Consider the following 24,195-nt stretch of genomic DNA (forward strand, 5'->3'; position numbering starts at 1 on the left):
TCTCCCTCTCTGTTCCTCCCCAACTCATGCTCTTTCAAAAATAAATAAATGTTGGGAAAAAAAAAAAAAAAAAAAAACCACCTCTCAGGATCTTAAAAGTTTCAAGTCAGTGGATCTTCAAGGACAGATCTTTTAAGTTTCTTATTTCCGTAGCACAATGCAAAGAAATTTCACTTTTTTAAACTTCAGACCGATCCCTTTTTGAATAAATTCAGCCTTCTGGACTTAACGTGGAAAGCCATTTCCTGTCACGGGCCAGAGGCCTTGGATATTCTGGACTGTGGAGCTTGAGAGCCTCAGGGGGGCTGACGGTGGAACATTTGGAGGACTGTGTAAGCCACGGTGTCCCGCTGGAAGAGAAGGGGACAGAGGACACAGGCAGGGGATCTCCTGAGCATGGCTGAGACCTGAGGGACTTCAGCCAGGGTGGGAAGGAGCCCTGTGGAGTGCAGCCTCCCTGCCAAGCATTGGTGACTCCTGGCTACGGTGCCCCCCCCCCCCCCGCCACGTGAGAGAATGTAATTCACTTTAGAGAACGTGTAACCAGCTGCCTTGAATGAATCTGTCCCAGGGAGGCTGTCTGAAGTTCACTGTCTTCATCACAGGATGCAGTGTCAATCACTAGGCTAGTTTAAGATGTCAGGATTGGGGCGCCTGGGTGGCGCAGTCGGTTAAGCGTCCGACTTCAGCCAGGTCACGATCTCCCGGTCCGTGAGTTCGAGCCCCGCGTCGGGCTCTGGGCTGATGGCTCGGAGCCTGGAGCTTGTTTCTGATTCTGTGTCTCCCTCTCTCTCTGCCCCTCCCCCGTTCATGCTCTGTCTCTCTCTGTCCAAAAAAAATAAATAAACGTTAAAAAAAAATTAAAAAAAAAAATGTCAGGATAATCGGTCACGAAATACCTTAGACGAAATTTCAATACGGAGCTTTCGTTTAGCACGTTATATTGTGCCCTGTGATTTCTAGTTACGCTAAATCACTGGCTTGTCTGCTACTGTGTTCTGCTGCAAAATAAATACGTCATATTTGATAAAAGTGGCATGAATTTTAAGATTCCTAGTGGGGAACCTCTTATGTCCCGATAGAGACCATTCTTTGGCTGGAAATTTTGCCCCAATGGATAAATCCATTTTTTGCCTTCATCTGTTCAGAGGTGGTATTCATCGACTTTAAGTCCTGCTTTCTCCCTGAAATTCTTAGCCAAGAAGATCTTCTCCAGCTCTGCTTTCTCTGTCCCTTACAGGTTTTTATTTTTTAAAGCACCTGTGGAGTTTAGGGTTTTTCCAGCTAAGCCCTCCTATCCCCATTTGCCAGTCTAAACCAAGTGTTTCCGTAACAGTACTCCAGGGACACGAATTCCATAAGGTTTTACACAAAAACTGATCCCACCACCCCATCCTGTGTGTCAGGATTTGTAAAGCACACTAGCATCTCAAAGGATCCGAGTCCTGTAGAACCTGTGTGGCGTTTGGTGGGGGTCGTTTCCCAAACTTCCTTGACCGTGGAACCCTTTTCTGGAGATCCTTGTTCAACCTTAGGGCACCTTTGGGGAAACGACACCATTGCTTGTCTGTGCCCCGTCCTCAGTCATTTTGTTTGGTCGCCAGAAGCTCACTAAGGTGTCAGTATCACGGACAAGGGTATCAGCTTCTTCCTCCCTGTGAGCGGGAGGCCCGGACTGTCACCAGGTAACCGAAAACAAAATGAATTCATGTTGACTCTTCAAACAGGGATTACATCCTGTGTGTACTTTTTTTTTTTTTCATTGGCTTTGATCATTTTGTTTGTGAACGTGTGTAGAGCCACTGATGCCTAAGGGACTGTGGCAGCGGAGGCCAGACTGCCTCCACTTTGGATGACAGCGTGCGGCCTGAAAATATTCGGCAGTCCCAGGCCACAAAGAGAAGCAGCCTGGAATTTGGGTCGGCGTTGCATTCACCCCCGGGCTGCACGGCCAAGCGATCGATCTGGTTTTGCTCCTCTTGCTTCTTTCTACCCCATCGCTGCTGTAAGAACAAGGGTTTCTCAAGGTCTGTGATCAGCACAATGCTGATGGAATGAAGGGTCTATGGACGGCCACCTGCCCCTTCGGGGTTGCCAGTGCCTGGATCTGCAGGGGCCCGTGGGGCACAGGGCACATGGGGGGGTGTGGCGAACCGGGCTGCCCATGCAGGGCCCATGGGCCCCCTTGTCCAAGCTTCTCAAAGGTTTTGTGAACAGACGGGGGCGGGGGAGGCAGACTCACCTAGGAAATATGTAGCTTTTAATTGGGTAACTGGTTTTTTAAATTGTGTCTTGATTTGAAATCCCCCGATTTGAAGCAGCCCCAGGATTGTCCCTCTCCGGTCGGCTGACGTCCTCTTAAAGAGCAGAGCAGAGAAGGCCAGGTCGACAGAACCGTCACGTCACACAAGGCGCCGGCTGAAGGTTTTGTTTTTGAGGTGCGGTCCAAAGTGTACATCCACCCGCACTGGATCCCCAGGGTGCTGTGGTAGGGGGACCGGTGTGGAGACCTGTGGGTGCGGCCACCCTTGGCCTCCTTTCCGTCTCCGAGCCGCTCGGCTAGTGTCTGGTGGTCAGGACCCGGACGACCAGCCCGGCCGTCAGCATGCCTGACGCCATCCCCAGGGCGGCCCCGCGGCGGATGGCCAGCTGTCTGGCTGACAATCTGCTGGCCGGAGCTGGAAGGGCCTGGGCCACCTCCGGAGTCCTGAAGAGGTCCAGGTGGCTCTCGGGCCTTGAATATGTTGTCAGGGTGATGCCAGGAGAGGCACCCGTGGCCACTGCGGAGGCAAACGGGAGCAGTCAGCGGCGCCGGGGGCCTGGGAGACAGCTGTGGCCTTGGAACCAGGAAGCCTGGCTGCCTTTGTTACGCTGGGTGCAATAATGTGGGAAAACACCTTAACACGCGAGCGTGACGCAGAGAGAAAGCTGCCCGTAAGATCACGTGAGGCGCGTTCCCGTCTGAGCCTTGTGATGACACGCGATGGCGTGTCACTCCCACACGTGCCTTCGGAGCACATCTTAAACGCTCAGACGGTCGGACCTCACCTTCGTCTCTCGTGACGCTCTAGGCTCCCGGAGTGTTTGTCAGCTAGCTCGCTGCTGCGCTGACGACGGCAGGGCCCCGGGGGAGATGAGGTCACTGGATAAGTGAGGGCTCTGGGCTGTGGATACCCAGACCTGGCGCCCCTCACCAGCCCGGGACAGGAGGGCCCCTGCGCCTCGGGCCGAGGCCATCGCTGCATCGCAGACACGCTGGATATACACCAGAGGTGCCCGCCTGTCTGATGGGGTACAGAGAGGCAGGCAGGGGAAGTGCCCCCCCCCCCACCAGCTGGTCCAGCCAGGCGGACCGGCCGAGACCCAGCTGTTGTAGGCCGGGATGTGGCCTTCTGGCCCGGGCTGGGCTTCCGTGGTGAGCACGTGCCCTTGAGTCTGACGGGCCCACACTGGGATCATCTCACCTTTTCCAGTTGCGGGACCATCGTCCGGGGAGAGACCTAAGCTCTCAGCCTGGCTCCCTCACCCGAGGATGGGGCTACAGCTGGCTGCCTCACGAGGCTAAGGACGTGACGTGCTTCACGTGGGGCCTCTGAGTCACAGGGAGTGGTGTCGTCTTCCTGGCGCTTAGAACACCATGTTTGTGCCAAGAAGAGGACCGGCAGCTTGGACTCGGACTTGCCCGGGGCACGCAAGAAAGAGGCTGCCACTGGCGTTGGGGCCCACCCGGCTGAAGCACTGCGACAACGTTACCTGAAGAGGTGACGGCTTCTGCAGGCCCGGGTCGGGAGACCGTGGCCACCGTGCTGTCAGTGCTCTGCGGCAGCAGTCCGGCATGTTTCTGGGCCTAAAAGAGCAGATTCGGGGTCTTTGAGAGTGCACCCCCCCCCCCCCTCTCTGCCTTCAGGCCCGGCCGTCACCGTTACTGTGTCTGAGAAGCAGGCACGGGCCTGCCCTGTTTATTTTTTTAATTTTTTTTTTCAACGTTTATTTATTTTTGGGACAGAGAGAGACAGAGCATGAACGGGGGAGGGGCAGAGAGAGAGGGAGACACAGAATCGGAAACAGGCTCCAGGCTCTGAGCCATCAGCACAGAGCCTGACACGGGGCTCGAACCCACGGACCGTGAGATCGTGACCTGAGCCGAAATCAGACGCTTAATTGACTGAGCCACCCAGGCGCCCCTTGGCCAAACTTTTTAAACAGGGCAGGCCATGGGGCGCCTGGGTGGCGCAGTCGGTTAAGCGTCCGACTTCAGCCAGGTCACGATCTCGCGGTCCGGGAGTTCGAGCCCCGCGTCGGGCTCTGGGCTGATGGCTCAGAGCCTGGAGCCTGTTTCCGATTCTGTGTCTCCCTCTCTCTGCCCTTCCCCTGCTCGTGCTCTGTCTCTCAAAAATAAACATGAAAAAGAAAAAAAAAATGGCCAAGAAGATGTTGGACAGAGTGATGGTGTTCCCCCTTCCAAAGTCGGGCACACACTCTTGGGGGCTCATCCGGGTTCAGACTAGTTTGAGCTCTTTGCTTTGGTTTCAAGCAGCTTGGGCTGGCCGTGGAAGCTTCTTGGTGTGTGTGCCTCTCCTTGAAATTAGACCGTATCCTGGCACTGTCTGGGGTCCAGTTACGGTGCCCGGAGATGTTGAGGCTGAGGGGGCCCCTCCGTGACCCCCCACCCTCCCAGCTCATCCCACAGGTCACTACTGCTGAGGCCTGACGTGCTCTGAGCATCTCCGCATGCTCACCTCCTCTGCGGCTAGCTTCCAGTCCATCCGGGCAGTGTAGACGGCAAACGCAGCAGCTCCCAGGAGGCCGCAGGCCAGCATGCCCAGCCAGAGGCCTGGGGGAGACAAGTGACAAATGGGGACAGCGTCCTCCCAGGCCTCCCCCCACTTTCCCTCACAGCACATACCCATGATTCCCATTCTGACCACAAAGGTCAGAACAATGCCCAGCGGGAGGCTGATGACATAATACATGATCATGTTCACGACGGCTCCAAAGGCCTGCTTGCCGCTTCCTCTCAGAACTCCGCTATAGACGCACTGGGAGGGGAGGCAGAAAGGGGCGAGAGGTGGGCGTGAGCCTGACAGCAGGGATCCTGCAGCGGGCTCTCTTCTAAGCCACTCATGTCGCACGGCTTGATTTCACTCTAAGCCCAACGATGGTGCTCTTGTCCCCATCCGTGGGGAGACCGAGTCGGGGCAAGTCACTTGCCCACGGCTGCACAAGAGTAGTTGTGTCTTGAACACAACTCCAGAGGCCCCGTCTTCCCCTCCACACTAGGACTGCTTCTCTAGAAAGTCAAGGTAAAATTGGAAACCGACCACCAGCTGGCCCCGGAGGCTGGACTGACGTCACACAGAGTTGTGTTGCCTTGGCAGTGCTGCTGTGGCAAATTACTGTAGATTAGTGGCTTGGAACAAGACACGTGCACTGGTTTCTGGTCCTGGAGGTTACGAGTCTGAAATGGGTCTCACCGCCCTCTAGTCAGGGCGGGTTCCTTCTGGAGGCCCCTGCGGAGAATTTGTGTGTCTTTGCCTTTTCTGGCCTCTACAGGCAGCCCTGCATTCCCGGCCCCCAGACAGCGGTGGCATCGGTCCACCCTCTGCGGCTGTCGTGGTGTTTCCATCTCCTTCTGTCTCCCTCCCTCTCTCGCCTGTGAGAACCCTTGTGATTACTTTGGGTCATCTGGATAATTCACGATAATCTCCCCATCTCAAGATCTTTCACTTAATCACATCTACAAAGTCCCCTTTTGCCACCTGACATTCACAGGTCTGGGGATCAGGATGTGGAGATCTTTGGGGGGGGGGGCATCATTCTGGATACCGCACGTGGCAAACAAAGGTGTCATCTGTTCCAGATGAGACACGCAATCCTTGCTTGCTCCTGTCCCCATAATGCTCACGGACAAGAACGACTTTGGAGAAAGCACTAACTGTTTTATTTTCCTAGGGTCATCCTCCCAGCCTGATCTCAGAGCTGATGAACTAAAGAGCGACAGGCACAGCTCATGCTTGGTCAGTGCTACTGACGAATAGCTATTTGGTTATTTTCATTTTGTTAAGATAAAGGATGTGGAGCGGGGCGCCTGGGGGGCCTCAAGTCGGTTGAGCATCCGGCTCTTGGTTTTGGCTCAGGTCATGATCTCGTGGTTAGTGGGTTCAAGTCCCACACTGGGATCCGTGCTGGCAGCACAGAGCCTGCTTGGGATTCTCTCTCTCTCTCTCTCTCTCCCCCTCTCCCTCTCTCTCTCTCCCCCTCTCCCTGCCCCTTCCCCGCTCTCTCTCTCTCTCTCTCAAAATAAATAAGCTTAAACAAAAAAAAAAGATGAAGGATGTGGAGTATTTTGTGGTTTGCTTTCACACTTTTGAGCAAAGAGGTAATGCATTCGGGATAGGAGGTGTGTGCCTCTTGAACTCTGAATATGGCATGTTTGTTTCCCATTGTTATATATTTTGACATAGAAGATATTTTTTGGTTAGAAGAAGACTTCTCCCAAATTATGATTGATGAGCTCTAAACAAGTATATCTCAACTCCGGGGGCGACTTTCGCCCTCCAGGGGACACTTGGCAAGTGTCGGGGGATGGTTTGGGTTGTCACAACTGAGGAGTGCTAGCTGCATAGGGTTGAAGCCCTGAATGCTGTTAAACACCTTACAGGGCACAGGGCGGCCCCCTTATAACCAAGGATTCTCCATCCCGAAATGTCACAGTGCCAAGGTTGAGAAGCCCTTTAAAGCATTTTGAGTCACGGTGACAACGTCAGAGGCAAGCACCCAGGAAGGGCCAGTGGCCCCACCAGTCTGTGCGGTTGAGAAGGTTTGGGTCTGTTAGGGAGAGGCGGCGGACCGGTGTGCTAGGCAGGGATTTAACAGGGAGGCGAAACAACCGGGTGGCGGGGAGAGGGAGCTCGATACGTTCCGCATATATTCCAAGTTGACTGCAGGCTGTGTGTGCACATAGCGGAGACCAGGGCAGGCCCCAGCCTCCCACACGTCGTGGACAATGGAGCCTGTGCACGTGGACGGAAGAGACACGCAAGAGCCCAGAAGGAAGTAAGAGCCGGGCAGACTCGAAAACAGCCCACATGCACATTCAGATCCTTCGGCAGAGAACGGAAGCCTCGCGAGCTGTCAGGTGTTTGAACACAGCCTCCGACCAACAACTGCCTCAACACTGAGCTGTGCGGACAAAAGGGTGGGAACCCCTAGGAAGCTAAGCCTAAGATAAGCACAGAGAAAAACCCAGAAAACAAAACTGAGTAGAGATCTTGCAGCTCCAGGCTGTAGAGGAGGCGGGATTCACAGAAATAAATAGCCCGGGCAAATTCCTAAATACAACAAGAGGCCTCAGAGAAAGGTCACACGCTTTGACGTTCTCTGGGATGGGGCTGTGCAAGGCCACACAAGAGAATTCAATTAGAGGCGCCGACAAGAAAGAAAAATGGGCATGCCCCCGATATTTGGTTAACACAAAGAATAAATAGCAGGAGAAAGTGTTAAATACTTTGAACGAAGAATAAAACGACATATCAAATTTAGTAGATGCCACTACCACAGTGCTTAGAAACGCACAGCCGTAAATGCCTATATCCAAAAAGAAGAAAGGCCTCAAATCCATACCCCACATTAAGAAACAAGGAAGAGCAAACTCTACCTAAATAAAACAGAAGGATGAGGATGATGATGACAGGGGAAATTACTGAAATCGACGACAGAAAAAAAACAACAGAAAATCAACGAAACCCAAAATTTTAGGTCTTTGATAACATCCACAAAAAGGATGAACATTTGCCAAGGATTTGACCTTGGTAAAATAAGACCAAGAAAATAAGAAAGCGAAGACCCAAATGACCAAAGTCAGGTGTGAAAGAAGGGACACTACTACTGACCATACAGAAAAAGATTATAAGAAAATACTATTAGCAACTTGGTGCCAGAGAATTAGACAAATTTAGTTGAAGTAAATAAGTTACTTGAAAGACACAGATTACTGAAAGTAACTCAAGAAATAGAAAGTGAAGAGACAAATAAATAAATTGAATTAATTTAAAAATCTTCTGACAGAAACCCAGGCCCAGATGGCTTCACTGGTGAATTCTGTCCAATATTTAAAGGGGAGGGGCGCCTGGGTGGCTCATTCAGTTAAGCGTCCGACTTCGCTCAGGTCATGATCTCACGGCTCGTGGGTTCAAGTCCTGAATTGGGCTCTGTGACCGCAGCTCAGCCTGGAGCCTGGAGCCTGCTTCGGATTTTGTGTCTCCCTTTCTCTCTGCCCCTCCCCCACTCGTACTCTGTCTCTCTCAAAATAAACACACATAATTTTAAAAATTAAAAAAAATAAAAATAAAATGAGGATTTGGGGGCACCTGGGTGGCTCAGTCGGTTAAGCATCCGATTTCGGCTCAGGTCATGATCCTGAGGTTCGTGAGTTCGAGCCCCCCATCAGGCCGCGTACTGACAATGCGGACCCCACTTGGGATTCTCTCCCCATCGCTCTCTCTGCCCCTCCCCCGCTTGTGCACATGCACATTCTTTCAAAATAATCAATGAATTAAAAAAATAATAAAAGGAGACTTCAGTGTTTTCTTGTTTTATGTCATGCTCTTTAAAATTCACATCATCCACATCTGCACTAAATGGGACCCTTTCCTCTGAAATGACCCATTTCAAAGGCAACAGAAAACTCAGGCCCCTCTGTGTTCTGGGTTGATTCACAGGGCATGGTGCTGTTGCGCGTCTGACCAATAGGGGCATGGCTCAAAGCCTGTGGCCTCAGCTCTTGAGGAGGCATGAGGAAGGGAAAAAGATTTGTGAGTTTATGTGGGTGTAATTTTTCAGGTGTTTTTTTTTTGTTCTGTTTTTGTTTTTTTGCAAATCCGCATGCGTCTTTTGGCTTGTTGGAATTGCAGAAGAGAGGGGATTCATTGTTTTGAATAATAGAATTAATCCAAGCAGATACAGTGGACACTTACTACAGAGTGAGCCCTTTACATGTTTTTTAACTTTTATTTATTTTTTAATGTTTATCTTTGAGAGAGAGAGAGAGAGAGACAGAGCATGAGCAGGGGAGAGGCAGAGAGAGAGGGAGACACAGAATCTGAAGCAGGCTCCAGGTTTTGAGCTGTCAGCACAGGGCTGGACTCGGGGCTCGAACCCTCTGTGAGATCATGACCTGAGCTGAAGTCGGACACTTAACTGACGGAGCCACCCAGGCGCCCCATCCCCCTTTACATGTTTGAATGAGTTAATCCTTGCAGCCCGACGAGGCCTCAGGGAGGGGCCATGAGCATGGACTCCTACAGGGGAGTCAGGCTTCACATCAGGGCAGTACTCACACATATGGCCTCAAAGAGCTGAAAGACGGTATAAATCGGCAAGACCTTGTTCACCAGGGCAATGACTTGTCTGCGGGAGAAACCGGAAAGAACATTCACTTGGAGCATTAAGACATCACTGCATTCTTGAGACCCACACCCTCCCTGTTGTGCCTCCTCCTAAAAATGATTGGAACGGAGGTAGTTTTACCACCCCCCCCACCCACAAACCTGACACTCCCAGCCCTAAGTTTCTGCATGGAGCCCTAAGCTCCAGGAGAGCCCCGCAATGTTGTACTGCCTGCCCTCGGCATCCTGTCTACGGACCAGCAAGTGACGGAGGCCGAGGTCGGGGGGGGGGGGGGGGAAGCATCAATGCTAGCTTCTTCCCAGCAAGAGCAAAGTTGAGGCTGGTCCTGCTTCCTCTGGACCTGGTGCTGAGCCAGCCAGGTGACGAATCTCTGAGGACCAGCTGCAAGCCACTCTGACATTTCCCAGAAGTCAGTGAAGAAAACTGATTACCTACTCATCATTTGTAAAAATACGCCCCAGTTTATTTTTCAGGGTGCTCAGCACGATGCCCACAACCAGCGAGGTGCCGCCTGTAAGAGACCAAAGGAAGAGCATTTGCCCCCAACCCCTGGAGGAGCAGCTTAGGTCAGTGCAAGGCAGGAAGACATAGGAAATGCCTTTCCCCCTGTGGTTCTCAAAGTGGGGTTCCGGGACCAGCAGCAACAGCATCACCTAGTAACTTGTTAGAAATGGAGGTTCTGGGGCGCCTGGGTGGCGCAGTCGGTTAAGCGTCCGACTTCAGCCAGGTCACGATCTCGCGGTCCGGGAGTTCGAGCCCCGCGTCAGGCTCTGGGCTGATGATTCAGAGCCTGGAGCCTGTTTCCGATTCTGTGTCTCCCTCTCTCTCTGCCCCTCCCCCGTTCATGCTCTGTCTCTCTCTGTCCCAAAAATAAATAAATGTTGAAAAAAAAAATTAAAAAAAAAAAAAAAATGGAGGTTCTCAGGGGCACCTGGGTGGCTCCGTGCTGACAGCTCGGAGCCTGGAGCCTGCTTCGGACTCTGTGTCTCCCTCTCTCTCTGCCCCTCCCCCACTCACGCTCTGTCTGTCTCTCTCAAAAATAAAGAAACAAACAAAAAAAAAAGAGAAATGGAGGTTCTCAGACCCCATCTCAGACCTACTGAATCAGAAACTCCATGGTGGGGAGGCCTGCCAATCTGATTCTAATCTTTCCAGATGATTCTGATCGTCTAAAGCCTGAGAACCACTGGTGTCCACAGCTGATCTGAATCTGTCAGCCTCAGAAAGCAGAGCCCGGGAGGGGGACACAAGATCCGTTGGTCCCGAGGGGTGGGATGGGGCAGGTCCTGAGATCCTTGGGGATGCTGGGAAGGCAAATTTGCAGAAGGCCCCTGGACATGGAGGCAGAAGTCTGGGGAGGAGGGGACTTCACAGGGTCACATGAAGGTGGAAACTGGTGACCTGTCCCTGGAGAACCCGAGAACAGCAGCAGGGAAGGAGTGCGGGACAAGAGAGGTTTGCTGGTGGGGGGGGGGAAGAGGAGGGAGTGGGGGAGGGGGCGGGGGGGGGGGAGGGTAGGAGGGTGGCGTCAATTCAGCTGGGGCTCCTCCGGGCCAGGTATTGCAGATTTGTCCCCTGCCCCAGGCTCCAACTTCCCAAGCCCCGCCCCCACTCCCAGAGGATTCCACCCACCTGTGCAAAGCATGCCTGACTTGGCCGACCGCTTGGCTTGCACTATATCTGCAGCTCCCAGGGCCATCCCCACACGGACACAGACGGCGTTGCTGAGCCCCAGGGGAATCTGCGATCAGAGATAAGGGGCCATCAGTAGAATCAACCTCCTGCCCCTGGAAGGGGCTGGATCCTGAGCCAGGAAGAGGCTTGCGCCGGAGGCGGCGGAGGGGGCCTGGGGGAACAGCCCTCTAACCCTCCATCAGGGGGCCAGCTGGAGGACAGCAGGAAGACAGGATGGATCCGAGGAAGGCAGCGTGAGGAGAGAGGGCGTTCACAGATGAGGTTGGGAGATGGGGTGGGGGCACCCTCAGGGAGCCCGGCAGTCCTGCCCCCACCGGCACCATCAGACATCACAGGCAGGGGCGCCTGGGTGGCTCAGTTGGTTGAGCGTCCGACTTCGGCTCAGGTCATGACCTCCCGGCTCGTGAGTTCGAGCCCCGCGTCGGGCTCTGTGCTGACAGCTTGGAGCCTGGAGCCTGCCTCCGATTCTGTGTCTCCCTCTCTCTCTGCCCCTAACCCACTCACATTCTGTCTCTGTCTCTCTCAAAAATAAATAAACATTAAAAAAAAAAATTAAAAAACAAATCACAGGCAGACTGGCCCTGCAACCAGAATCAATGTGTTGCCAAAACCTCGTAAGTAAGTGCATTTTTAAGAGTTGAATGTGGTCTTGGGGCGCCTGGGTGGCGCAGTCGGTTAAGCGTCCGACTTCAGCCAGGTCACGATCTCGCGGTCCGGGAGTTCGAGCCCCGCGTCGGGCTCTGGGCTGATGGCTCGGAGCCTGGAGCCTGTTTCCGATTCTGTGTCTCCCCCTCTCTCTGCCCCTCGCCCGTTCATGCTCTGTCTCTCTCTGTCCCAAAAATAAATAAACGTTAAAAAAAAAAAAATTTAAAAGAGTTGAATGTGGTCTTAAGTATGCCAGAAAAGCTCCCTGTTAGAAAAACAAAATTCTGGGAAAACCCTTTGTAAAATTAAGCACCTTATACCTTAGTGCTGTAAGTGTAGACTTTTGTGAATCATTTCCTTAAACTCAGACTGCATGTCCCCAAGGGGTCGCAGTCTGCATGTCCCCAGGAAGCTGGCAGAGGCATACGCAGTAACGTGGGACAACTCATGTCTCTGTAAGAAGAGGAGAGAGCTATGGGGCTGTGGGGGGGTGGGGGACAGCAGTGAACCCCCAGCCAGGGACGCGGTCACCGAGCTCTCACTGACTCGGGTTTGCAGGAATGTGGGCCTGCTGCTAAACGGAATGTCCCGTTTTCCAAGAAAATGCAAAACTTCAGATTATGATGTGAAATATTCCCATTTTTAAGTGGCACTAATTAATTTAAAAATTCTAACATCATGGGAGTTCAGTATTACTCTCGGTGGAGCAGCTGGGGGCCACCTGTGTGTGTCTGGCAGGGCCCGGACCTAATGGGCACAAGGAGGTCATCTGAGAGGGAGATGGCCTTTAGGGGGACAGCCTGCCCCTCTTCTGTGACACCCCAGGCCGTCAGCGGGGCCGGGCCGGCATGGAGGGCGTGCGGAAGGTACCGCCATAAGATACTCGCCATGTAGACTGTGGTGGCCAATTCGTAGATGATGGCCTGGCCGGAGAGGTCCAGTACGCTGAGCAGGCCTGCGGAAGAGACACACGGTGAGCTCACGGACACGGAACAGGACTCCCCTCTGCTTTGGAGGCCAAGGGGCAAATGACTTCCAAGGGCAGCTTTGCAACAGAAAACGTTCCCATTTGGCCTTCAGCCTGGCAGGAAAATCCCACCCAGCTGTGGTGGAATTTCTTACGGGCTGTTCGTTCCCGGTATGGTTTGACTTTCAAGTTGAAAGTCCTTGGTGTACATGGCATATGGAGAGAAAAGAGACCTGGACCAAGATCAGGAGACCCCAGTTTGGGTCCCAGCGCTGCCACTGGGACTCCGGGCAGTCTCTTGTTCTTGGGGCTCAGTTGACCTATCTGTAAATGAGGGGCAAGGGTTGGACCAGGTGCTCTCTCAGGGCCATTCTCTCACAGGGCCTTGCGATTCCTGGGCTGCGTGGACTCTGCACGGGGTGCTCCGGGGAGCACAGGCGCGTCAGGTGAGAGCCCCCCACGCCTGCCTGGCCCCTGCACGCTCACACCCACGTTGGTTCCGTCCCTCGCTTCCCCCACTGACTCCAACACCTGCCCAGGACCAGGCCCAGAGCCATGCTGGGTTCCTGACATGAAGTGCCCAGGCCTACCTTCTGGGAGCGCACAACCTGGAGAGAGCAACAGCCCCGACCTGGCCGAGGCCGCCAAACCACCCATCCGGAGAGGGGGCTTCCGGGCTGCCCACACGGTTCCCCGAGCCGCGCGCCTCTACATACCCATGAGGAAGCTCCCGATCTCGTAGGCCCACCACTCCATGCACACCATGAGCATGCTGGGAACAGCCAGAGAGAAGAAGGGGCCCCAGTCCTGCAGGCACTGGCCGGACCAGCCTAGGAACAGAAGCCCCGCTGGAGCGCGGCGCAGGGAGCCCATCGCGCACGCGCACCCACTGCCCGGAGCCCCTGCCCGCCCTTGGCTCCGCCCACTCCCGGGCTCAGCTCCGCAAGCCCAGGCCTCCTGTGTTTTGCCCAGGGTGCACCACGGGGTGGCTCGGGATGGGAGCCTCAGGCGTGGGTGAGGGTCGCCCGCTCCACCCGTGACACCACGAGATCTTGGGCAACTACCCTGCTGTTTCTGGCCTCCATTCCCTCCTCTGAAAATCTGAGTTCTTTGCCCAGACGCCCCAGAGGGGTTGCTGGGAGGATGGCATGAGGTCAAGGTCAAAGGATTGGATTCTCGGGGCAGATAGGGCCGTGCGGACAGGGAGAGCAGAGTGGCCATACAGGACTCCCTGCCCTGTGAATGAGGCCCCGTCCGGAGGGGCTGGTCCACAAATGCCCGAAAGCGGACCCCGAAATCTACAGAGTTAGCTTTCAGGAGGCAGGAAAGCTCAGAACCGGGAGTACATGGGCACGGGTTCGAGTCCAGCCCCACCGGGCGCCGCCTCTGGCGTTTTGAGCAAATTGTTTACCCTCACTCCATCTCCTCCAGGTAAGTAAAATGGAGATTATAAGGTGGTGTGGAGTAACCGGGGATCGGAAATGTCGAGCACTCGGCCCACTGCTGACACCTAGGGTTTTACCTGCGATCAGGGAGCTGGCCAGAGAGCCCCCTGGGGGCTGTCCCCAGCAGGGCTCTGCACCGTATCGCATTGGATGGGGGGCACCTGGGCCTTTGGGGGTAGGGGTGCTGAGGGGTAGAGCAAAGGGGAAGGAGCCCCTGAAGGGAAGTGGAGGCAAGCCCGAGACAAGGCTCCTCCAAAGGGGCTCCCACCGGGCCTTCCGTCCACCTGCCAAGTGAACACCCCATGCCCGAGCCGGGGTCCTGCCTGCCGCTGGTCTGCTCAGCCCCCCAAAGGCAGGGTGGCCCCCACACCTGCCCACGTCTCCAGGTGTAGCTTCTTCAGCACAATGTAGAGAAAGAGGAAGATGGTCTGCAGGATGTGGGAGATAGTGTTGGCGTAAGCAGAGCCCCTGGGAAAGGAGAGAGAGCTGAGCTGGGGCCAGGGGCCGACTCTGGCCCTGGGGGCAGGGGACTTCTCCCCTGAAGCCAGCATGGAAGGGAAGGGGGCCCAGGCATGGGCAGCCAGCACCCCCATCCAGAGATCAGCCACACCCAGGAACCTTAGTACAGTGTCCCTGAGTCCCCCTGCCAGGTCCCAATGCTCGGCCTCTCCTGGGGGGCTGGGGCAGGGATGAGGAGGGCTCCTCTCCTTGTCTCCTTGGTGGGGAGTCCCCCAGAACTTGAGGGACCAGCAGGGCCCCCAATTCCTCATGACACCCCACTTCTGGACGGCAGGGGCAGCCTCTGCCCTTTTGGCAAGGCAGGGATCGCAACTGACCTGCCCCCGTCAGGGGTGGGTGCCTGGTGGGCCCCTGCAGCCCAGTGGTCCCGGTGCTCACCTGACTCCCAGGCTCAGCACAGAAACCAGGATGTAGTTGCCCAAGCCATTGATACAGTTGCCCACAATGCCACTGAGGACTTGGGGCCAGACGATTCCCTGAAATAAACAAACACTGGCCTTGCTGGGGCGGGGGGCAGGGCCAGGGGGTGTGGACAAGCCCGGGGACGTCCAGGGGTTGGCAAGAGGCTGGGGACACGCGGCTCCTTACTGGGCCTTGGTCAGTAGGTTCACAGAGGGTGCCGAAAGGGGAAAAGCCCCAGGCACCCCTTCTCGCTGGAATGGGGCAGTGTGTTGGGGCAGGGGTCGCCCCTCTGGCCAGGGACCCGTACCTGATTTTGCAAATATTTTGCCAGCAGGCTATAAAGAAAAAACGCCTGTGTAAAATAAAAACAAAAAACCAGACACACACATAAACAACGACTACCAAAAAAGCAAAACAAACAAGCACATGATGAACATCAGGAGGTATTTCCCTGGTACCTGAGTGAGGGGCAGTTATTTCATCCAAATAGGTCTGGGACCCCAAGAAGCCCACTTAGCATCTCAGGTGCACTCTGGCCCTGCCTATGGGGAGAGGCCCCCTCAAGGCTCGGGCTCCACCGCAGACGAGATACGCAAGCAGCGCTGGCTCTCACAAGGCTTGTGTAAGAGGCCCAGCGCCTAACAGGCCTCCTTGCTGCCGGCTTGGACCTTGCATCAGCTCAGGAAGGCCACCCAGGGGCCCGTGCACAGAAGGGCCCATCAGAGTCCAAATCCACGGGTTGTGACTGCCCTTGAGCCTGGCTCTGGCTGCTGGAACCAAGAATCTGGAGGGAGAGGCCTTGGGCTGGGCAGGGAGATGGGGACCCGGCAGTGTGGCCACCGGTAGGCCCTGCTGAGGGGGTTCAAGCCCCCATGGGGTGGCAGGACCTTTCCTGTCCGTGGAGGACAGAGAGGGCCTGCGTGTCAGTGTGTGCGTGTTAGGGGTGCTGCCCCTGCCCTTTCTGTCCTCTGCCAAAGCCTGGCCCAGGGCCTGCGCCCTGCTACCCCACCCCTTCCCTTTGCTTCCCTTTGCTTCCTTTTCCCTTCTGCTTCTCCTCAGTATAGCACGGGGCTTAAGAGCACGAGCTGGAACAGACTGCCTGCGTCCAAGGGTTGGCTCTGCCTTTTACGAGCTGTGCGATCTTAGGCAGGTCACTTAACCTCTCTGTGCCTCAATTTCCTCATCTATAACGGGGATGATAATGTGTGTATGCTATGTATCCATATATATTTAAAGTTAATATCAGAAAATGCCTATAAAACAGTATATGGCCCATTTAAGCATTCCAAATGTTAGATAAGCGTTATGTAAATCCTGTTTGTCATTTTTATTATTACTTTACTGGTAAGTTTTACAGCCGCATTTTAAGGCAAGGACTTGCTTTAGTTGGTAAAGGCGTTGCCACAGTTTTGACGCTCTAGGAGGTTTCTCCCCTGACCCAGCCCCGGTGGCCCTGTTTGGCAAGATGCCATCACCTTGGTCTGAAGGGCTGAAGTGTGTGCTCTAGCAAACCCTTGGAGGAGACAGACTGGTCTTTGCAGGTGGTTTCCATAATACAACGGAAATCTGGACCTGACCAGACCCCAGAGGGGTCATGGCACTGGCCTCTCAGGCAGGCGGGTGCGGCCGGGGTTCCTCCTGCCAGGCCTTGGCGTGCTTTAAAGCACCCCACCTTGGGGCGCCTGGGTGGCGCAGTCGGTTGGGCGTCCGACTTCAGCCAGGTCACGATCTCGCGGTCCGTGAGTTCGAGCCCCGCGTCAGGCTCTGGGCTGATGGCTCAGAGCCTGGAGCCTGTTTCCGATTCTGTGTCTCCCTCTCTCTGCCCCTCCCCCGTTCATGCTCTGTCTCTCTCTGTCCCAAAAATAAATAAACGTTGATAAAGCACCCCACCTTCACCCTTCCCTGACCGGTCCTCCAGCACCCCACCCCCTGGCGTCATAGAGGGTAAAGGGGAGCTGTTGTTCCAAAGACACAACACTGCCAGCTAGTGACACGTGTCACTGAGTCAAGAAATCAAATAGAGTAGCAATGGATTCCAGAGCAGACATACAGGCCACAGGGTCAGGTGAGAAATCTCAGAAACTGACCTGACTAGATGCATTGCTTAGCTGGGATTTAACGAATTAGTGGAGAAAGGGGAGAACAGGCAATAATTAGTCTTAGTTATAAGTGTGTTAGGTAGATTAGAATCTTAAGTGTAAAAATAAAAGCCACGAGAGGGCTCAAAGAAAATATGGGCAAAATGTTTCTATAATCTTGCAATGGGTTAAGTGGTTTTAAGTTCATCAAAGACTTCATAAAGAATAGGATTTATGGGTCTGTTACATATACATTAAAAATTCCTGAGGTCAAGGGGCGCCTGGGGGGCTCAGTCGGATGAACATCAGATTCTTGGTTTCCGCCCCGGGGCATGATCTCACGGTTCATGGGTTCGAGCCCCACATGGGGCTCTGAGCTGACCGTGTGGCACCTCCTCGGGATTCTTTCTCTGCCCCTGCCCTGCTTGCTCTGTCTCTCTCAAATAAATAAACTTAAAAAAAAATTGTTTTTTTAATTCTTTAGGTCAAAAATATCAAAAAATTAGAAGGCAAGTGACCAACTTTAAAAAAAAATTAACAGGCAAAGGGTTAAGATACTAGTTAACAAGAGTTATAATAATTAGGAAAAGATTAACCCACTAAAAAAGGGTCTGGACAGTTCTCAGAAGAAAAACAAAATGATGAAAAAAATACATGAAAAAAAGGTTCATTAGCAATAACACGCACGTGAAAACTGTTTCTAGTTGGGAAAAAATTAAAAAAAAAATTTTTTTTTTCTAATGTTTCTATTTGAGAGAGAGAGAAACAGAGCAAGTGAGGGAGGGGCAGGGAGAGGGAGACACAGAACCCGAAGCAGGCTCCAGGTTCCAAGCTGTCAGCAAAGAGCCCCACGTGGGGTTTGAATCCACGAATGTGAGATCACGACCTGAGCCGAAGTCGGACATTCAACCAACTGAGCCACCCAAGCGCCCCGCGAAAAATATTTGAATAATAGTACACTGACAAGAGTGTTGCTAGTGGGGGTAAAATCTGTACAAGTTGGTATCAGAAGCCATTGACAGAAGACCAATTCCCATGATGCGCCTGAAGGGAATCGTTACAGATACAAAGACTTTTCTATAAGAACGCTTAGCACGATCTTCTTTCCGATAGTGAATATTGGAAACAACCTGAATACCTGACAAATTAGGATTGGCTGATAAATCATGACACTGTAGGATAGTGCATAGCCTCCGAAATGGATACTGTGGGAGGCTATTTAATCGTATCGAGAGACTAATATCAGGGGAAAAGCAGGTAATAACACAATATTACGCACATTGACCCTCTTTCAAACCGTACACGTGTATGTGTGTTTGAACCCACGCGTCCACGCGCAGAAATAATCCTGGGAAGGGACCTGACCCTAGAGTCTCTCTGGGTGGCAGGATTAGAAGCGATTAAAATGTTTTCTTTCCCACGCTTCCCACAATTTCTCCAGTGAATGGTTTTCTCATCAAAAAACATGCCATGCTACGTCTTGAAAGTCCAATCTGCGTGGATGGAACGGGACTGCAATTCTGCTGTCCCTTCGGCCAGCCTCAGCGGCACAGCGGAAAGTCGCTGCGGGCTCACGGGCTTCCCCAGCACGTGGCGCGGCAAAGAAAAAGCCGGGGTTTAGGGGGGTGGAAGCCCACCGTCCTCCCAGCTCCGTGGACAGTGACACTTACCGGAAGTGCTGGGATGAAAATGAGCACGTACTCTTGAGTTAACCTGCGAAGGAAACAGAAGCTCCGGAACTGACCAGGCTGTGCCCGGGGCACCTGGGTGGCTCAGTTGGTTAAACGTCCAACTCTTGGTTTCAGCTCAGGTCATGATCTCACAGTTTGTGAGTTCGAGCCCCGTGTGGGGCCTCCATGCTGACAGTGTGGAGCCCGCTTGGGATTCTTTCTCTCTGCCCCCTCCTGTGCTCTCTTCTCTCTCTCTCTCTCTCTCTCTCTCTCTCTCTCTCTCAAAATAAATAATAAATAGAAATAAACTTAAAAAAAATAAGCAAATGACTTGCCCATCCTATAAAATGAACACACTATTCCCACGAGGGGACATTTCTAAGATTACTAATAAACGGTGTGATTCATCTGAACTTGGTTCAGCCCTTCTGTCTCTTTTTTGGAAGACGGTGTAGTGCACACTTCAAGTCTCCAAAAGCATCTGGGAAGCCCCAGCTACCTGCTGGGACAGGCAAATCCCATCCATTTTTCTGCCTTTCCTCCTGAATTAAAACTGGCCCTGTATCCTCCCCCTGCTGGTCACAGCTGGAATCGCATGCCGGGCGGGAGAGTCCAGAAACCAAGAACCTTCCCCATAGGAGCTGCACTTGTGACGGCTTGTGACCCAGAGGAGCACGGGGGCCTAGGGCATGGCTTCTTTGGCAGCATGGTTGGGGGTGGGGTGGGGTGGGGTGGGGTCCCTCCCCGGGTTCCCGGCAGAAGCCAAGCAGTACCTGGACACGGCTGGGTCCTGCCTGAAGAGAAGCAGGATGTTGTGGGTGTTGAGGAAGAGTGCCCAGCAGGGGAGGCAGCAGAGAAGCATCACCAGGGTGCTCCTTTGCAGGATGACCCCCACGTGCTTCTTGTTGGGGCTCCCGAAGCTCTGCAAAAGAGCCCATCCCTGGGTCAAGCTGCTCACACCTTCAGTACCTTCCCTCTGTCCCCTGGGTGAGCCCAGCCAGGGCATCAACCTCCTAGCCAGTGCTGGTGCCGTGGGGACAGACCCAGGACACGACAGGCACCCGTCAACACCTCGGTAGCAGGCATTTGGCCCCCTTTGATCGCAGCATGGTTGGGGGGGGGCAGGCTTCCTCTGCAGGGGCTCAGCCCGCTCGTAGAATCATAATAGCGGTTATTTGCTGAGCACTAGCTCCACGCCAGGCTCTGTCTACCCGTTGTCCCTGGTTCTTCAAAAGTGCCTAAGTAGGAAGGCGTTATTCTCAGGGAAGCTCTGAAAACATTGTCAAGTCTCCATGCTGGTAAGTGGCAGCCAGGACCAAGCCCAGGTCCCTGGGCCCACTGTGAGTCCAGACCCCCCCCCACCCCCCAGGAAAGCTGAGTCCTGCTGGGCTGTGGCACCCCCACCCCCCACCCCGGGGGCAGGAGGGTCTGCTCTGTGCACCCTCAGCATTTGACAGGTGAGGTCAGGGAACTGCTTCTGGCCCATTCCCTCCATGGCTCTCTAGCCCGTCTGCTCAGACTCTTTCAAAATGAAGGGTCTAATTCCCTGATGGCACACAATCCTTGCAGGCAGGCCTGGACCAGCCGTGCCCCCCCCCCCCCGGCCTGTTTGATGGGCACCCCATCGCCCGACTCCAAAAGGCACACCTACCTGGGACATCAAGGTGTCACAGGCTGAGGACAAGCCTATTCCTATGGAAACTCCACAGACATTGACAAACTGGAGCCACACACAGGAGAAAACACAGGGCTTGTCAGGGCCCAAGGAGGGGACCCTGGGAGGGGACCCTCCATCTGGGGGAGGCCACCCACCAGCAGCTCTGACCTGCAGCTGAGTCAGAGACACTGCCCCCTCCTGGCCAGGCCCGGCCTGCGTGTGCCGTGTGCCGTTGGGCGAGGCCCCCCAGGTCCCAGCTCTGAATGCAGCTGTCAGCCCTCGTGCTGTCTTCTGGGGGCGGAACGGAGCAGGGAGCTATACTCACGGCCACCGAGAGGGTCACTGAGGCCAGCTCCACCTTGCCCAGGTGCCCACAAAACACCGAGCTCACAATGTGGATCATGAAGGTCAGCACCTGGAACAAGAACTGGAGAAAAGCAGCCAGGTTCAAGGGCCCTGTACAGCCCAGCCCCACACAGAGGCTTCTCCAGGTCCTGCGGGGGGCCTCACACCAGAAACCCTGCAAACGAAACAAAACAAGACAGAAAACCACAAGGCCCTGGGGCCAATCCCCCGCCCCAAGGAAGCTGGCATTGTGGCTGAGCCAGACACAGCGATCGGGGCTGGAAGTCAGGTGACCCGAGTCTTGCTGCTCCCGTCCTGGCGTCAGCAGCTGTGTTAACCTCTGTGGTTAACCTCCAGGCTCCGGTTTCCCTGCCTGAAAGTGCAGGAATGCACAAGAAGCACTCAGCAACACACAGAGCCTGGAGCCCAGAGAGCTTGATTCAAGCATCCTACACTCTACCGATGTTATCATCATTTGGTCAGGTCACATACACGCAAAAAGGTAGGCGTGGAATAAAATACACCCAAATCTTGGCAGTGGCTGTGTCCTGGTTGGGGGAGTAGATGACTTTCTTCTTTTTCTGAATCATTTCTTAAACGTTCGCTTATTTTTGAGAGACAGAGAGAGACAGAGTGCGAGCGGGGGAGGGGCAGAGAATGAGGGAGACACAGAATCCAAAGCAGCTTCCAGGCCCCGAGCTGGTAGCACGGAGCCCGACGCGGGGCTTGAACTCCCGAACCGTGCGATCACAACCCGAGCCGAAGTCAGACGCTTAGCTGACTGAGCCACACAGGTGCCCCGCATTGTATCTGCAGCTTTTATGGGGTGCCCATATTGATTCGTCTTTGTGGTCAGAAAAAAAAAAAGAAAAAAGGGTAGCTAAAGCAATTTTCCCATGGGACATAAAATGGGCAGAGGCTCCCTTCTTCCCCCTGTAGCAGAGGCCCCCGGACTCCTGCATGAATGGGTCTCATTCGTCACCCTAGGGATTTTAGCCCAGCCTTCCCATTTGTTTCCTAAGGAGGACACACCTGTCCCTCCTTGAGTGGGGCTGCTGAGCGAGGTCAGGCCCCACTGCCACACCATGCACCTGTCCAGGGACGGCTGTCCTGTTGTCACCTGCTGTGGGCGGTGACCTCGGGTGCAGTCTGGACATGGTCAATGTGGGCAGTTCCTGGGGACAGGTGTGAGCGGCTCCTGGCGTAGCCCTGTCACACCTGGACGGCAGCTGCCGCCAGCCTTACTGCCTGCCCCTCACATCATCTACTTACCAGGGGTCCGGAAAGGGCAAAGAGCGTCCGCACCTCGGCCCCAAAGCCGACAGGGACCAGCCTGCGGAGGGCAGGGCAACAGCCCCCTCGGTCTGGGGTGACCGTGTCCCGAACGCTGTCCAGCTCAAGACTGGGCTGCCGGCCACCCTGCATGCCTGAGCGCTCCTGCAGCCAGCCTTGCCCAGCCAAGCCCATGCTACTTTGCAGCCTGGCTAATGAGTAAGGGGCAGGAGGAGGGGCCGCTGCGGCAGCCTATCACACAAGCCCAGCGTCCCTGGGTTCTGCCACCAGAGGGGGACAGGATAGAGTCCTGGGCACCTGGGAGTCACCCAGGCTGCTGCCTGTGGGGGCCTTGTGTCCGCGGTCCCAGGGCGGTCAGCTGCAAAGCCCCGGGAGGAGGAGGTTTGGGGCAGTGTGGGGGCACACGGGGCCCGGATGGGCTGCGCTGAGGCACTGGGCATGCTACCCCTCGGCGTGATGGTGCCCGTGATGACTCCCATTTCACAGATGAAACAGTGGAGACTCGGAAAGGCAGGGAGCAGAACCTGGATTCTGTCCAGGTGGGCAGCGTCCAGAGCTCTGCCCCGGGAGTCATATGGTGGGAGGGGGCAGTGGCCTGGAGCCAGGAGCTAGGATACCTGGGAGGGACCCCCAGCCCTGCCTCTGCCCACCATCCCTTTGGGCAGCATCCCCGAGAGCCAGGGTGACCCCACTTGGGCAAACCGCTCACCCCTCTCGCCCTCCATTTTTTTCCAGGTTCCTCTCTGGCCCGACCAGTTCACCTTCTTTCTCTTCCACGCAGGGGTGGCCTACGACCTACCAAGGACAGGCAGGGCAGACCAGACCATGGGAGGCTCATAACTACCACCGTACTTGGCCCAGTCCTGGATCAGGCTTCGGGATGTGCGAGCTGCACAGAGGGAGGGAGGGAGGGAGGAGCAGACCCCCCCCCCGCCCCCCGCCAAAGGAGAGGAGTGAGGATGAAAACAAACCAAAGAAGTGCATTTCAACCCACATCTCACACACCCTGTGCACTCGCTGCTCCCCACATGCACGCACAGACCTGGTCTTCGCGCAGAATCCCAAATGCTCCCCTGGCTTGTGCACCTGCTGCGTGATGGATATTCCTTCCCTCGTTCTGTCGAGCTCCTAGCGCAAATTTCTACAACCTGCACACTAAACAGTAAAGTTAGCTGCCACGGACAAAGGGGAAAGAGAAGACGTTTTATTACCATTGTAATTATTAGGATACGACCCAAAAAAGGCAGGGCAACGGGTAAAAGCCACAACGCCCTAGTAATAAGCTCATCACCAGTATTTATGATGTTGATCCTCCAGTGCCTTTTCCAGTTCTCCTCACCTTTGGCCCCTTCTTGGCTGGTTTGGCTTCCGCTTCTGAGAGGGCAGCCAAAAACCTTTCTTCGGGGCACCTGGGCCTCAGGAGTCTCTTCTGACACCTGCTGTCCCCAGACAGGGAGCCATGTGGCGGGAGCAGTGACCCCACCAGCCTAAGTCCACTGCCTTACTCCTGCAGCCGCGAAGTGACTTCTGTGGTCAGAATCCATGTTTTGTGGGAGTCCCCAGCGGTGGGGGTGGGGGTGCCCTCCGTGAACCCCGCGGGTGTGGGGCAGGCAAGTAAATCTAAATCCAAAGTCTGGTTTAATGAAGGCAAACCCGCCCCCACCAGGATGGAAGGTATTTGGTGCAAATGGCCTGCGTCCAGCACCTTCCGACTGCTTCCGGTCAGGCTTTACCCGTGCAGACCAGTGGGGCACTAAGCCGCAGCAGGTCAGGGCCAGCTCGTTCTCCAGAAGGCAGCTCCTTGGTTGAGCGTCCCCAAAGCATTTCCCACAATATTCCCCAGCATTTTTGCATTAGCTAATAATTCCTACATTTCCTTCTGGATAAAGCTATTCGTTCTCACACTCCTTTCAGGCCCTGGGTGGGTGTCCAGACCGGGGTGGGGGTGGTGGTGGTTAGGAACAAGGCATTAGGGCCCCGGTGGCATGGCAGGGTTGCTGCCTCAGGCCCAGGGGCACGGTGGGAACTGCTTCCTCCAGGAAGAGTCCTCTAAATGCTCCCACGTGACTGT

General features: G+C 54.7%; 1 protein-coding gene and 1 long non-coding RNA gene across 10 annotated transcripts in view; one reads left to right on the plus strand and one right to left on the minus strand.

Moving 5' to 3' along the window:
- Positions 1-1,142: 1,142 nt before the first annotated feature.
- Positions 1,143-24,195, plus strand: part of LOC121015836 (uncharacterized) — a 41,328-nt gene continuing 18,275 nt past the window's right edge. For all 3 annotated transcript variants that reach the window (XR_005783987.1, XR_005783988.1, XR_005783989.1), the window contains exons 1-3: positions 1,143-1,153; positions 12,074-12,077; positions 13,443-13,453. This is a non-coding gene — a long non-coding RNA (uncharacterized LOC121015836). The remainder of the gene's footprint in view (positions 1,154-12,073; positions 12,078-13,442; positions 13,454-24,195) is intronic.
- On the minus strand, positions 2,244-23,585 carry LOC121015833 (multidrug and toxin extrusion protein 2-like). 7 transcript variants are annotated; one of them, XR_005783986.1, is made up of 19 exons: positions 23,167-23,269; positions 22,104-22,919; positions 20,812-20,913; positions 20,481-20,549; positions 19,603-19,751; positions 18,830-18,872; positions 15,389-15,433; positions 15,058-15,155; positions 14,531-14,628; positions 13,432-13,563; positions 12,636-12,703; positions 11,041-11,149; positions 9,844-9,919; positions 9,339-9,408; positions 4,907-5,039; positions 4,740-4,834; positions 3,754-3,847; positions 3,527-3,626; positions 2,675-2,780 (listed from the first exon to the last, which is right to left on the minus strand). XR_005783986.1 is itself a non-coding variant. In XM_040453072.1 (18 exons), exons 3-18 carry the CDS (start codon positions 20,887-20,889, stop codon positions 2,560-2,562), a joined length of 1,578 nt encoding a protein of 525 aa, XP_040309006.1. In that variant the 5' UTR covers positions 20,890-20,913; positions 23,167-23,279; positions 23,464-23,585; the 3' UTR covers positions 2,244-2,559. The 7 variants fall into 7 exon arrangements, 5 of the variants coding, with proteins under 5 accessions (XP_040309006.1, XP_040309004.1, XP_040309003.1 ...); XM_040453072.1 differs by lacking the exons at positions 3,527-3,626; positions 22,104-22,919 and adding an exon at positions 23,464-23,585 and having other exon boundaries at positions 2,244-2,780; positions 23,167-23,279; XM_040453070.1 differs by lacking the exon at positions 3,527-3,626 and having other exon boundaries at positions 2,244-2,780; positions 13,432-13,545.

This window comes from Herpailurus yagouaroundi, unplaced genomic scaffold (genome assembly GCF_014898765.1).
Source record: "Herpailurus yagouaroundi ecotype Mexico unplaced genomic scaffold, PumYag 208, whole genome shotgun sequence".
NCBI lineage: Eukaryota > Metazoa > Chordata > Mammalia > Carnivora > Felidae > Herpailurus > Herpailurus yagouaroundi.

Bases quoted from the DNA above. Each gene is read 5' to 3' on its own strand.
- LOC121015833 (XM_040453069.1), bottom strand. From the start codon at position 22,298: ATGGGCTTGGCTGGGCAAGGCTGGCTGCAGGAGCGCTCAGGCATGCAG. The intron at 19,752-20,480 runs GTAGGTGTGCCT...GCTCTTTTGCAG, and splicing joins GTGACACCTTGATGTCCCAG to AGCTTCGGGAGCCCCAACAA. The intron at 2,781-3,753 runs GTAACGTTGTCG...TTGCCTCCGCAG, and splicing joins AGAAGCCGTCACCTCTTCAG to TGGCCACGGGTGCCTCTCCT.